Source organism: Rhinopithecus roxellana, chromosome 19, assembly GCF_007565055.1.
Source record: "Rhinopithecus roxellana isolate Shanxi Qingling chromosome 19, ASM756505v1, whole genome shotgun sequence".
Lineage (NCBI taxonomy): Eukaryota > Metazoa > Chordata > Mammalia > Primates > Cercopithecidae > Rhinopithecus > Rhinopithecus roxellana.
This window is the reverse complement of record NC_044567.1, coordinates 71018047-71032744: the sequence shown is the minus strand read 5'-3', so window position 1 is coordinate 71032744 and position 14698 is coordinate 71018047. Positions and strand designations below refer to the sequence as shown.

At 55.1% G+C, this 14698-nt stretch overlaps 1 protein-coding gene across 3 annotated transcripts in view; it reads right to left on the bottom strand.

The window, feature by feature from the left end:
- Positions 1-14698, bottom strand: part of PIK3R5 (phosphoinositide-3-kinase regulatory subunit 5) — a 31299-nt gene that overhangs the window by 2229 nt on the left and 14372 nt on the right. The window contains exons 5-16 of one of the 3 annotated variants that reach the window (XM_010358252.2): positions 11372-11441; positions 8846-9020; positions 8088-8241; positions 7268-7351; positions 6301-7081; positions 5571-5733; positions 5148-5273; positions 4528-4656; positions 4283-4376; positions 3560-3636; positions 591-684; positions 434-516 (exon numbers count right to left, since the gene is read on the bottom strand). In XM_010358252.2, coding sequence (XP_010356554.1) covers positions 434-516; positions 591-684; positions 3560-3636; positions 4283-4376; positions 4528-4656; positions 5148-5273; positions 5571-5733; positions 6301-7081; positions 7268-7351; positions 8088-8241; positions 8846-9020; positions 11372-11441 — 2030 coding nt within the window. The remainder of the gene's footprint in view (positions 1-433; positions 517-590; positions 685-3559; positions 3637-4282; positions 4377-4527; positions 4657-5147; positions 5274-5570; positions 5734-6300; positions 7082-7267; positions 7352-8087; positions 8242-8845; positions 9021-11371; positions 11442-14698) is intronic. The other 2 variants (XM_030922656.1, XM_030922657.1) reach the window with 2 other exon arrangements.

Genomic DNA, 14698 nt, shown 5'->3' with positions numbered 1-14698 from the left:
CCTCTCCAGCATCTGGAAGAAGCAAGTGCCCCCTGAGGAGACTCTGCCCTGCCTGCTGCCCTCAGTAGGGCAGCCCCAGGTCCCCTGACGCAGAGCCTGCTTTCTTTGGTCTCAGAGTCTTAGGACTCTCCTGGCACCCACCCCATAACTTTTCCACATACACGCGTCCTCTCACAGGGCACCCCTACCTCCCCAACACCCCACAACACCACACCCCTCAAACATCCCCAAATCACACCCCTCACCCTGCCTCTCCTCCCCCACCTCTCCTCTTTCTCTCTCACACACACACGCCTGTACACACATGGACGTACATGTGCACACATGCACACACATACATGTGCACGCACACGTACGCACGTACACACATACGCACATGCATGCTCCAGTAAGTCTCTTGAGGGTATGGCTGGAAGGAGAGGGAAGCCGGTACCTGGTTAAAGCCCTTCTTGGATTTGGAGTTCTGCCTTTTCACCACTTCTGTCAGGTTTAGCGTCAGGGCCTCCATGCTGGAATCTGAAGGGCAAGGGCACTCAGGCCAGGCTCGGAGCACCTCCCTACGGCGACCCCACCCTGCCCACCCCACTCACCCAGCTCCTCCTGCTTCCGGCAGGCCTTGTTGAGGTTCACGGAGGTACAGACCTTCTCCAGGTTGCTCCAGCGACTTCGTCCACTGATGGCCCCCTGGAAATGCAGCATAGCCAGACCCTCTGAGTCCAGAGGCCCCCAAGCCTGCCACCTTCTCTTTGAAGGCCCATCAGTGACAGGGGGTTGCCTCTAGTCAGCATGTCCCCAGAAAGCTCTCTCTTATTCACCAGGGCCCCTGTGCCACCCTGGATAGACCTGGATGACTCCAGGGAGGAGCCCACATCACTGGTTTGGTCTAGCCTCTGTGACCACGTTGAAAGGTACAAGAGCTGAGAGCACCTGCAGGGGTGGTCCTGAGGTTCTCCTGCTGGGCCCAGAGTGAGGAAGGGATGGGCCCACAGACATGCTGTTTCTGGCACAGCCAGACCCGAACTCCCTCTTCAAGTCTTTGTGTGAATGTCTATGTCATCAGGGACTTCCCTGTTGTTAAACCCAAGAACACTTCTTGGTCCTCAGCTTACTTGACCTTATAGTTCACGGCTCTCCCCTCCTTGAAAACCTCTCCTGGGCTTTCGTGATGGAACCTTCCTGGTTTCCCTGTGCCTCTCTGGCTGGTGCCTCTCTGCTTTGCTGGATGGCCACCCTCTGCCCACCATTCATCATGAAGGGCTCAAGCCTCTCCCCTTGGTCCTCTGCTCTTTGTATTCCCTGCTTCCCCACTTCAGGAGTCTCCTCTGTAACCTTTTTCCACTAGCAGCTCCCACCCATCTTCGTATTCACCACAAAGTCAGGCCCGTTCAGCTAGCTGCCTATTCTCACTGTCTCCTTATACCTCTTAAGGCCTCTCCACCTCAATAATATGTCCCAACCCCAAATCAGGATCTTCCCCAACTGGACCCGGGTCTCTTCCCGTGGTCCTCACCTGAGAAGATGGTGCTGCCAGTCACAGAGGAGCGACTCCAGGAGTCTGGCCTCTCCTTTCCTTAACCCATCCATGAGCCCTGCTGATTACATCACTCCCATCTGTCGCCTATTCCTTTCCAGCTCTGCCACCACTACCCTAGTGCAGGCTGCTGCCCTCATTTCTCTTCTGGACCATGGCAACAGCCTCCTAACTGGCCTTCCCGCATCACCTGCGGACCCTCCCAATCTCTCCTCCACAGAGCTGCCAGAGGGAGCTTCCAAGCCTCAGATCTGATCATGTCACAAGCATTCCCAGCCCCACCACAGTAAGCCTCCTTAATGGATATCCACTGCTCTTAGGACCAAAATAAAATTCCTTTCATTGGGTCAGGCGTGGTGGCGCATGCCTGTAATCCCAACACTTTGGGAGGCCAAGGCAGGTGGATCACGAGGTCAGGAGTTCGAGACCAGCCTGGCCAACATGGTGAAACCCCGTCTCTACTAAAGATACAAAAAATTAGCTGGGTGTGGTGGCGGGCACCTGTAATCCCAGCTACTCGGGAGGCTGAGGCAAGAGAATTGCTTGAACCAGGGAGGTGAAGGTTGCAGTGAGCCGAGATTGCGTCATTGCACTCCAGCCTGAGAAACAGGGTGAGACTGTGTCCAAAAAAAAAAAAAAAAAAAAAAAAGGAAAGAAAGAAAAAAGAAAAAGAAAAAAAAAAAAAAAACTCCTTTCATTGCAATCAAGGCTTTTGGTATGCTGGTACCACATTTCTTTAGCCTCACCTCGGCATCATGTTCCCACCGGCTGTCTCTGCTCCGCCCCAGCGTCTTCTTTCAGAGTGCTTCGAGGTGTTCACATTGCCTCCCACCACAGGGCCTTTGCACATGCAGTTCCTGTTGCCTCGAGAGCACTCACCTCTCTTCTCAGCCTAATTAACTCCTGGTTTTCCCTCCAATATTAACTCAGGTCCCTTCTCAAGGAAGCCTTCACTACTAACTCTCCTGACTGGGTTCAGTTCACCACTTAGGAACATCCCGTGTCCCTCTCCTTCATCTGTGTGTCACAGTTGTAATTTTACATCGTGTGCATCATCTAACCAATGCCTACCGCCCACTCCAGGGGGTCAGCATGTCTCCTGGGACCACGTCTGTCCTTTGTTCACTCTTAGGAAGGCTCCAGGGCCTAGAACAGTGCCTGGGCCGTGGAAGATGTCTAGCAAGCACCTGGTATGTGGCTGCATTGAGTGTTGGTGCCTCCTACCCACCTTCTTCACTGCCAAATGCACCACAGCCCCAACACCACCATCCATCTGCTGTTTTAATGCCTTGTCATCACTTGCCACTGTCTGGAATTATCTTGGCTATTTCTTTGTTTCCTCATTTCTTGTCTGTCTCCCTCCGCTAGACAAGCTAAAGTGAGGCCTAGGCTTCCCTGCTCAACCCCTCTTTTCCTCTGCCCAGCACAGAGGTGGCATGGGCAGGTGCTAAGAGGATATCTTTGGAATGGCTAAAGGAATTTGGGAAGGAAGCGGGAAAGAAGGAAGGAGCCCACCTGTGAGGCCACGCTTCCCTCAGCCTAGAACTTGGGATGTGATCTGCTCAGAGAACTCATGTCTTCTGGCATGTCATGGACAGCCCTCCACCTCCCTACAACTCTCCTCACTCCTTTCTCATCCAATCGCACCTTGCATGCAGGCTGCCAGGCACATTGGCGCCCCCGAGACCCTGGCTTCTCCCTCAAGTGCCTCTGGAAGCCTTCCCTTGCCCCCTCTCAGCCCCGGCCCTGTAGCCAGGCCCAGCAGACCCCTACCCCTGGGCGACTGCTGAGCGCATTCAGGTGAGGGCAGACAACATGGTGGGAGAGAGGCTTTGGAGGCCAAGAAGCACAGAGATATCCACTCCCTCCCCTCTCTGCTTCTCTGAGCATCCAGGGGAGCCTGCTGTGGCCTTCCAGCATAAAGACTGGGGCCCAGGAACACACGAGTCCAGCTCTGGGCCCAAGCTCTGGCGGAGGAAGGATCAGTAGCAGATCCTGGAGGGGAAGGAGCCCCAGCGTGGGTCTTACCTTGCTGTAAATAATCTGTAGTGTTAGAGGAACAGCCTCCCGGTCGTCATCGATGCCCAGCCGCTTGCTGCCAGGACCTGTGCCACACACAGACAGACCCTTCACTCCCTCTGGCTTCCCAGGCTCCTCACGAACGCAGTGGCCTTGCCTCCCTGGGACTTACCTCCCCATCCCCTACGACATTGACCGTGACTCCCTAGGGATCTGTCTCATCAAGGCCCTGCATCTCTCTCTGGCTCCACCTTCTGGGCGCCTCCATCTCCTCAGTGACCCCATCACTCCAGGGCCTCATCTTCGCTGTGATCACACCTTCCCAGGGTCCCGCCTCCCCAGGGCCCCACCTCCTGGGTAACCCTGCCTCCCCAGGGCCCATCTGTTGGGTAAGCCTGCCTCCACATGGCCCGACCTCCCATGTAACCCCCCCCTCCCATGGTCCCGCCTCCCGGTAACCCTGCCTCCCCAGGGTCCTGACTCCCAGGCAACCCCGCCTCCCCATGGCCTCGCCTCCTGGGTAACCCCGCCCCTCCATGGACCCACCTACCGGGCAACCCCGCCTCCCCGTGGCCCCGCCTCCTAGGTAACCCCGCCCTCCCATGGCCCCACTTCCTGTGCAACCCCGCCTTCCCATGGCCCCGCCTCCCAGGTAACCCCACCTCCCCAGAGCTCCGCATTTCGTGTCCCAGGCCCCGCCTCCCCGCCTGTCTCTGCTCAGGCAGCACCCACCTGAAGCCTTGATGGCACGTGTGGCAGCGGAGTGACCCAGCTCCAAGGAGTGGATGAAGATCTCTGTCGTCTTCTCCCCAGTGATGAAGGTCAGCTGGAGAGTGCAGGAGCATGTACATCAGTGTGAACCCCCTGGAGGGGCCCATTCGGCTCCTCCAGCATAGACCTGGCTGTCCCAAGGCAGGGGTGGGGACTTGCAGGCCCGGCAGGTGGGCAAGAGGCGGTGCAGGTCAGGGAGGCCTTACCTCCGTCTGATAGACTTGCAGCAGCACCGGTCTGGCGGCAAAGCGGCAGTAGTAGAGTAGCATGTCGGCCAGGATGGGCAGCTGGGTGGGGGAGCCCTCCAGGGCCTGGGCTTCAGCCTTCAGGGACTGCTGTGGCCAGAGGGAAGGGGCAGCCAATCCAGATGGGTGGATGGATAGATGGCAAGAAGGAGCAAGAATTAGGGAGGAAGATAGAAGAGAGACATAGAGGCAGCCAGCCAGGGGGAGCTGGTGAGGTGGAAGCAGGAAGCAGGGGAGGGCCGGTGCCCAGCCTCCATGCCCCTCACCTGACCCACCGGCCTCCGGGGAGGCGTCTGGCTTAGCCAGACAAGGGCGGGAGTTGAGGAAGTGGGCTGAAATCTGAGGTCCCCTGGACCCTTCTGAGGCCCCTCCTCCATCACTGCAGTGACCTCAGCTCTTGCCCTCAGTGTCCTGAATTCAGGCTCGGTCCTGCTTCTCACCCACACTCCCTGATCTTTTCCAAGAGGGCCCAGGTCCTCCATGGGGGCCTCAAGCTGGATTCCCTAAATCCAGGGCCTTGTAAGTGAGGCTGGGTGACTGCAGCCAGTGGGCCCTGTTCCACAACCGCAGGGGTCACTTACCTGGCACAGAACTTCAGGGGGCAGGTGCATGAGGCCTAGCACATTGCGCTCATACCAGGGGTCCAGCATGCCGAGGTAGTGGGAGATGTCATTGGTGCTCTCCTCCCATGGGGTGATGCCCAGCTCCTAGCGCGAGGGACAAGAGTCATTCCCAGCTCCCCAGGAGGCCTGCCCATCCTAGCTCCAGGGCCTTGGATGGCACCTGCAGCCCCAAGCTGAGTTTCTCCCTGCCCTTGGGGAAGTATGACAACTTTCAGTCTTTGTCATATGGCAAAATGTCATGTCCAAGGGCAGGGAGTGAGGGCCAGGCAGGGGCAGGTGCACTGTCAACACAGGGGATTGCTTTCCACGACTTCCAATCGGCTTCCTTCAGGTAGCCAGAACTCTACATTACCACCCCACTGGCCCAGTCTGGGGACGTACTCCAGGGCTGGCGTGCCTAGGGGAGTCTGTCGGAGGTGAGGGCGTCTGGCTCCAAGGGGGTGGACAGGCACCAGGGCTGGTCCCGTGACTTCGCTTCACAGGCACATAGAAGAACTGAAGTTTGAAGAACCGTGTGAGGAGTGGGCGATTGTTCTCCAGCCGCCTGGCAAGAAGAAGATAGTGAGAAGGGGGCCGGGCATGGTGGCTCACACCTGTAATCCCAGCACTTTGGGAGGCCAAGGTGGGTGGATCACCTGAGGCCAGGAGTTCAAGACCAGCCTGGCCAACATGGGGAAACCCCATCTCTACTAAGAAAAAAAAAATTAGTCAGGTGTGGTGGCGTGCACCTGTAATCCCAGCTTCTTGGGAGGCTGAGGCACGAGAATCGCTTGAACCGGAGAGCCAGAGGTTACAGTGAGCCGAGATCACATCACTGCACTCCAGCCCGAGCAACAGAGCAAGACTCTGTCTCAAAATAATAGTAATCATAATAAATAAATAAATAAATAAATAAAGGAACTTTTGGTTCCTCTGGGACCAAATAATAGTAATAGTAATAATAGTATACTATTATACTATTATCCAATAATAGTAATCATAATAAATAAATAAATAAATAAATAAAGGAACTTTTGGTTCCTCTGGGGCCTAAGCCTCAGGCCCCAGATTCCACCAGCGCAACAACGCTGTTACCCAGGGCAGAGCGATGCCTCCCCGTTACGGCTCTTACCGAAGGTTGCTATATGCCCGAGCCACCTTCCCTGAAATCCGATCGGAGCCAAAGACCACAACACGTAGCGTGGAGGCCTTGGGATCCTCATCTCCACTCAGGAAGGGGCGGCGGCGCTGGTGACGTGAAGCAGGGGCTAGAAGCCAGCTGGGCAGCTGGGTACTGAGTTTGGGCTGGGGCAGGGAGCGGGAGCGCTGGGCCCGGGAAGGGGGAGATACTGGTTCGTCCAGGGGGCTGCAGAGGCTCCCTGCCCGCCGCAGGGGCAGGGCCGTGTCCGAGTTGCCCTCCAGGCTCCGAGAGTCCCTCCGCAGTACCAGCTGGCTGGTGCTCTTGAAGAGTTTATAGATCCTGATGAACTTCTGCCCAGGCCTGCGGTGGCCCCGGCGTTCCTGGCTGCCGTGCCTCCTGGGCCACTCGGAGGAGCTCTCCTCGCTGTCCTCCACGTAGCCGCTGTCCATGCCATCCGAGAGGCCTGAGACAAAGGAAGTCAGCAGATGGCGCGAGAGGGCTGGCCCTGAGGCCTGGGAGGATGCAAGGGACAGGGTGGAGTCGTGGGACGCCAAAGAGCTGGTGGAGAGCAGGGAGTCTCTCTCAGCACAATGCCGGTCAGTTTCCAAGTCCTCCTCCTCCTCCTCTTCCTCCTCCTCCTCTTCATCATCTGCCAGGATCCCTGGCTGGAGCAGCTCCTGTTCCTTGAGCAGGATTTCCTGCAGGATGTCTGCAGGGAAGCAAGGCCAGCACTGTCTGGGTGTCTGGGCCCCCAAATCCTCTTCCATATTCCCTTTGGAGGGGAGACAGCAGAAGGACTCAGGGCCAGCCCAAGTCTCCTAGCACTGGCCCCTGCTCTGCTTAGAGCCTGCTCAGGTGGGAGAGCTTTGGGGACGGGGTAGGAGCTGCACAGACCCAGGACCGAAAGACAGCTCAGGCAGTGTGGGGCATGGGTGTCACCAGGGCCCTGGCTCCTTACCAAAGCTGTCCTGGTTCCAGCTGTAGGTGTAACACCGGGCGACAGGGATGGGGATGGTATGGAGCTTTCCTGGTTTTGCAGTGTCTGTAAGAACAGGGAGGATAGGAGAAGAGGGCTGGGAAGAGGCCTTGGAGATTGGCCAGTCCAGTCCCCTTGCCTTGGAGAAGAGACTAGAGATGGGACAGGATCGGCACAAGGATGCATAGCTGGATAGGCTGAGGCTGAGTTAGAGCCAGGGTGCAGGCTCCCAGCCAGAGGACCCTTCTTTCAAGGCATGCCCTTTATGAGCTGTGAGAACGTGGCCAAGCCACAACCTCTGAGCCTCATTTTACAATGTGCCCATGGGAGAATAATAGTACTAGTCGGGAAGGTTTTTATGAGGAATATTGTAACAGGGAATGCGAATGGCTCCTCAAAATCTGTGCTCCCTTCTATGGTAATAGAGTTGTAGAGAGGATGTTTCCCAGGATCCTTTGGGGCAAGATGTGGCCACGTGACCAAGGCAGGCTCAAAGGAACATGTGCAGAAGTGATGTGCCCAGCTTCTGCATCACCTTCAACAGAAAAGCCCAGGCTTTGCCCTCATAAGCACTCTCTTTTCCTCTTCCTACAAGCTGCCATCATGATGGCACCCCCACCCTGCCCCATAGATAGGAATGACAGACACCCCAGGGGATGGCGGAGCAGTGAGATACTGAAAAAGCTGAGTCCCTGAGTGACTGTGTGGAGCAGAGCCACCAGGCCCACCTGGACTGTGCACCTTGGGACCTAGAATAGGCCATGGGGAATGTGGGAGAACCTCATTCTCCCAAGAGCCTCACCTAACACCCCAGGGAAGCCAGCTTTTTCTCCCACCGCCTGCAGCTTGGTCCTGAGCCACTGCCGGGCCTCTGCAGCATCTCCGATGCCAGACGCCAGCTCCTGCGCCTCTGCAGTCTCCGTGAAGATGTCCTCAAGCTCTGCCAGGGTCTTGGCCTGAAACCCCAGGAGGAGATGGGCATTGCTCCTGGACCGTGAGCTAGCTGTCCACCTGTTCTAGTTCCTAGCTTCTTACTGAGGGAGGCAGTGATCTGTCCCCTCCCAGCCTCATCACCCATCTCCTACCCACAGCTGGCCAGGCAGCCAGGCCTCTCCCTGCCCTTCCATTCTCAGGAAATGGTCAGGAGAGAAAGGACCAAAGCCATGGGGCAGTGCAGTCAGGAGGGACTTCAGCACTCCTCACTGTACCCCAGAGAGGGGAAGAAGCTGTGTGTGGTGACACAGCCGACCTGTGGCAGAGCCAGGCCTAGAGGCCAGGTCTTCAGCCCAAAGCTCATTCTCGTTCTTATGGCACATGCCATCTTCTGAGGCACCCGTTATCAGCACCCGACCCCACTGCCCAGGCTGCCACTCAACTGGTCAGGATCCAGCGCACCAGAAACCCCCTCTACGAGGCCAGCCCTCCAGCCACCACTCTGCCATGTCACCTGGGGTGCCGGAGACTAGCGTACCCTGGAGACCGTGGCTGAGATGAAGCAGGGAGAGGGTGCTACCTCTTCGGAGAGGTACTCCACCAGAGCCCCAGGCCCCAGGTACATACCTGCAGCCTGCAGTGCAGTCCCGGGACGTCACAGTGGGCCCCAAAGGTGGCCTGGAAGGCATGCAGGAGCAGGGTGGTGTAGGCACTGTGGGGCGAGTGTCCGGGGGTGCTCAGCTTATTGGCTACAGCGAGGAACTCGGCCTGCACTTCTACTGGGTTCAGCAACAGCACGGTGCTGGGGACACAGGGGACCGGCTATGGCACCTGGGGGTGGGCAGCATGCCACGGCACAGCCACCCACCTCGTGCCTGCTGGTGCTCAGCTCCGCTGAGGCCAGGGCCTCCTCAAGCCCAGGCAGAGCTTGAGGAGGTGACCACAGGAGGCCAGGACAGAAGCAGCAGCTCCAGGATCCAGGTTCCCCAGGGAAAGCGTGGGGTTCACTGCAGAGCATTTTTCAGCTGTTGTTTTCAAAGATCTTTTCAAAACTGAACTTAATTCTTTAAAACTAAATTTACTTAATTTTTATAAAAACATTTTTTTCCTATGAGACAGCTGAGTGGATGCAAGATTACTCAAATGAGGATCATATTTTCGGCAAGGTGACTTGAAGCCAAGTGACCAGTTTTCGGGGGGAGCCGGGCAGCGACGGGGTGCTGTGCAGTGTGGTCTGGGGCGAGAGGGGCATGAAATTCCTCGTGGCGTGGGGCCAAGTCAGAGTGCATCTTCTTCCTGCGCTCGTGAGGGACACCTTTACTAATTGGCCCAAAGTCGTGATACAGGCTTTCATGGGCTGGGAGGGGAGTGTGTGCCTGGCCACTGCTACCTCCCTTCCCGATGGACACCCAGATTCCCTCTTGGTGCCAGTGTTTACATTTCTTTATTGTGGAAACTTTCAAACATACCCCAAATTAAAAGAATCGTGGGCTCTGAGGCACTGATCACTTTGTTTATAGTTAACAACGCATGGCTGTTCTCACTTCCTCCATGCCAACCCCTACATCACTGCATGACCTCGAAGCAAACGCGGGCCATCGCGGCTTTGTATCCATAAATGCTTTAGTATGAGCTGCATGTGATGGCTCTTGCTCTGTCAGTTCCATACTCTGCATTTAAACCCAGTGCAGAGGAGCACCATGCAGGAAGCATTCCCTCCAGGCTCTGGGGACATCGGTGCCCGGGGACAGGGCAGAGACAGGACTAGTCTCTGTCAAAGTCCCCATCATTTGGGAAGAAACCAACTTTGATTTCTCTATCTGCAAGAAAAAGGAGGTGGGCTTGCATAAGCAGCCCCTTATAACCTTATAACGAGCCCAGCCGAGCCCCTGCCCTCACCAGCTCGCATAATTTCTCTGCCGAATAATTTATCATCATTCTCAATTCATAGATAATGAAAGTGAGACCATCTCCCAACTGTAAGCTCTTTCTACAAATCTCTCGGTGCCTCATTTCCCTTATGTGAAAACTCGCTTTCTCACAGGGTTAACGTGAGGATTAAATGAGTCAGCACACGTAACTGCACTTAGAATGGTGCCTGGAGGTCGAGAAAGGGTCTAAAAGGCGTTGATGATTCTTCATCAGTCCACCTGCCCCAGCTCCCCCAGAGGCATCTTATTTACTTACTAAACTACAACATGTTAGCATTCTCTCCCTCTCTCTCGACATCTATCATTTTGTTTGTGCTTGTTTTTACCTAGAGGGAAATCAAGGAGTGTTGCTCAGGGGAGTGAGTGGGAAGTGAACCCCTGGGGCTGGGAATGGGGAGGGCCGGGGGCCTATCATTTCTGAGCTGGTGAAGGCTGGGGTCCCTGGGCTCCCAACATGTCAAGGCAAGGCAGCACCCAACTCTTCGAGGCCTGCAGAGGGTCCTCCGAATGGGCACCCCCTCTCTAGTGCTTTTCAAACTGCAGGTGAGGACCCAGGGGTGGGTAATGAAGTCATCTGGGGGAGCTGAATTTGTTTCTTAAATGAAATAGAATAGAATAGAGCTCATCCTACGTAGCAGGGATACATTTCGTTTCAGGTAGGTGTGTGTGTGTGTGTGTGTGTGTGTGTGTGTGTGTGTGTGTGTGTGTGTGTGTGTACCAGGATGTCGTATAAAATGGATTTTTATTATAGGTCCTGGTCAAAAAAGTTTGGAAACACTGTTTTAGTAACAGGCAGAAAGAGACTGTGGAAATACCATGGACTTCTGAATAAGCCTGAGAGTTAAATTGTGGCTCAGACTCTTGCTTGCTGTGTGACCTTGGGGAAGTTACTTGGCCTCTCTGACCTCCAGTTCCTCATCTGAAAAGAATGGATAAAGTGGGGGAACTGTGTGCCTAACAACTGGCACAATTGATGCAGCCTTCTTTAAGAATCTGGTGAAAGACCCTCAGCCTAGAAAAACAAACCTGGACACAAAATATCGCCAGCAGTGCCAGGAGTTCCCAGTTCCCTGGAAGCCTGTTTGTTGTTGGCTGGGGTGGATGGCGGGGGGGCGGGGTACTGGATGTTTGAGTCGGGGAGGAGGGTGAAGGTGGAACAGTGCAGGGGTCCCAAACTCCCTCCCCCCCCCCCCCCGTTTCTCCATCCCCCAAGAGCACTCACACGGTGGAGCTGCGGTGACTCCTGATGGGCAGGCCCTGCTCAGCCCTCACCAGCCTCTGGTAGGAGATCCCTGTGGGCCAACAAGAAAAGAGTTCATGGGCTGGTCAGTTCCTTCAGCATCGTCCTTGTGCCTCGTGGCAAGCCAAGCACCGGACAATCAGGCTGGAAGTTCCCGGATGGAGCTCAGGAGAACCTGGAGAGGAGCTGTTCAGTGGCTCCTCCAGTGTGCCTAGCAGTTTGCTTCTGTGCATCCTTTTACACGTCACGAGTCATGTCCCCACCTTCGCCTCCAACACCAAAACTTGGTCCTAGGCCTCACTGTCCTCTGGATTCCCGTGGCCTTTCTGACTGCCCTCCCTTCCCAAGAGCTTGCCACTCCCCTCATGGCTCAGGCCCCGGCCCCAGGCTTGGAGGCAGCCTAGCTAAAGAGAAAGGGATCCAGGGTGAGAGCCCAGGTCAGAAGCCTGAGTTCTATTCCAGCTCTTCTGTGTGACCTTGGCCAGGTCACTTAATCCCTGAGCCTCAGTTTCTCCTGGGAAGAGGCAGATTAGATCAGTGGCCTCTGAGGCCTTTAACAGTCTGCGATTCCCAGGCCCCATCACAGCTTGACCAACTTAAAGTTTCTCTCTTCAGAGACTGGGAGGGAGAGCATCGCAGGAAGCAGAACCTGGGCCCAGGAGGCTGCCATGTCTCGTGCCGCCAGGCTACTCCTGGGTCCCTGCCGCCGTCCCCTCTCCCGGTCCTGGGTGCCTTCCCGCTATGCCAGGCACCTGTCAGCCCATCCACTTTGCCTCAGCTCCAGCCAGGCAGCGGGTTTCGAGTTTCCACACCTGCGCCTCACCATCTCTGCCTGGAGTCCCGAGTCCTCTCAAAGGATTACGGTCTGGCCTGGCGTCCTCTCTGCCCTGAGGCAGCTGCATCCCAGGATCTGCTCCCAGCCCCTTTCTCCCCGGCCCTTCTCCCTCTCTGTCTCCTCTGACTTCCAAATGCTGAGAAGAAACACACCAAAGGTTTTCCTTTTGTTTCTGCAACTTGACTCCGTTCTGCACAGTAGTTGCTTTACAGTGTGCGTTCAGTTCTGTTTCCACCACCAAGAGGAGGTGAAACAGGAAGCACAAGTTCACTCCCTCACAGAGCAGGGGCTGGGGACCCAGCGGGGCGGGCTGCCTTCTTGTCATAGCTTGGAAATAGGCCCGGGGTAGTCCCCATCCAGAGCAGGGCCACCCTGAACTGGGACTGAGCTGGGAACCTGCAGGATGTCCCCTCAGAAGTGCAAGTCTGGACCAGGGGGTTAAAGACAGCTATAAATAGAAAGACTGTGAAAGGCAGAAAATTATCATATAATGCTCTTCTAACTTGGGACCTAATTGCTTTGATTTTGGGCCTTTTGTGTGATGTTTACTTTATGTACAGCACTGGTATTCATCACATATTTAGAAGTTAACATTTGGTCTGTTTTGCCAGGAAAGTCCTTGACACAGTGGCTATTACATCAGGACTTGGGACACCATCTGGTGGCCACTCGCATGCATTACAGAGAAGAGATCCTCGCCCACTCTCCAACCACCCCAACATAATACGGTAGTTACGGTAGTTACCGTAGTTACCGTAGTGGAGACAAACAGATAACCCCCCATCTCCCTGACCGTAAAACACACAGACACGCAAAATCTTCTCTTGACCTTATTTCTCTTTTCTTTTACTATTTAATGCTTTTAACAGGTAACCTACACCCCGCTGACCCCATTTCGTCACCGCCACTTCTGCCTCTGTTGACCCAGGTTATCCACGCGGTCACACTCCAGGAAGCAGTGGACTGGGATGTCGCTCTCCCTCCACATCAGCTTTCTTCCAAAACGCCCAGCCATTGGCTTCCAATGCCTCTGCCCTCCTGACCCTGCTGTCCTGAAGCTTGGCAACGTTTTCCCCGTCGCCATACCCAACGGTTCATCATCACGCTGCTTGAACTTTTGTTCTGGAGTACTGTGGATACTGTGGACAACGCTGAAGTTCCTTCATCTCCTCTCGTCTCTAGGATGAGGAGCAATCTCTCACGTCTACATTCATGTGCCTTAGTCTCATCTTCGGATTGTGCTACAGTTAGAACAAGAAGCTGCTTCGTATGAGCTACGTGGACTCCACGCGACTGTTGCTGTATGTATCCTGTTGCTTTAACGGGGGATATTTAGGAGGTTGCCTGTACCTCTTGGCACACCCTGACCCAGAGAGAGTTATTTTCCGAGTTGTTTGGCTGGTGCTGAATACCCAAGGTACCAACAGTTCCCAAGCAGAGGCTACGATCATCAGATAAACTCCCACCATCACCCCAAAAACACCGTCAACCCCCTTCCTTGGCCTCTCTTGGTAATGGACCCTCCTTCTTAGCATGGGGTGTGGAGTTTTGGGTAATTAACTGGTGGGCTGGGGCCGGAGCTGGGAACAAATTAGAAAAGACTGTGCAGTGTGGAGGAGGCTTTCATCCTACAAACTTTTGTACAGACTCACTCCTTTGAACCTGGCTTAGAAATTGTACTGCTGAGTCCCCATTTGCTGGTCTATGCTGTGAGGCTGGAAATATCTCCTGGCATCCTCCATGGGCTTGGTTTTCACAGTGTTACCTGGTGATGCCAGGGAGGCCATGAATGCTAAGTGGGGGTGTGCAATATCAGTTTCGGGACCACCCTTAACTCCACCCTCCACTCCCCAAACAGGGAAGCTGCACTGGGGAGCCTCAGATCAACAGATTCCTCTCTCCCTTTGATCTTAGATCACAGCCTTCCTTGGTCACCTTAGCAGATGGAAACGACTTTCTGAGTTTAGCTTCTTAGATCAAGATTGGTGCAAGGGCTAAACAAAAACCTTGCCTGGGTTGTTCCTGCATCAAGCCCTAGCAAGTAAGAAATCGAGAGGAGTCACCCCATATAGGCAAAAATGCGGTGGGTGGGCAGAACACAGTCGTAGTGAAGGTCAAACTCCTGGCCCAGTTGTCCAAGACCCTTCACCATCAAGCCTTGTTTGCCCATCAAAGCTTCCACTCTTTTCAAAGTTGCAAATAGACAGGGATTCTGCACAGAAACAGCTGACTGTGAAGATCCAGAACACGTGAAAATCACTACATCTGCCATCAAGCAGCACTGGTATTCACAATACACTGATAGACAGGTCCATGCTGAGGGTCATGTGGGTACTTGAGCCTAGGGGAGGCAGGCAGCAGCCACATCTGACTCAGTTTCCTCTTACAAGGGGAACACCAAGATTCCACGGAATCCACAGGGTGGAAGCAGGGCCCGGCCCCAACAGCAATGCAGTCTCCAAATGAGACTCGGT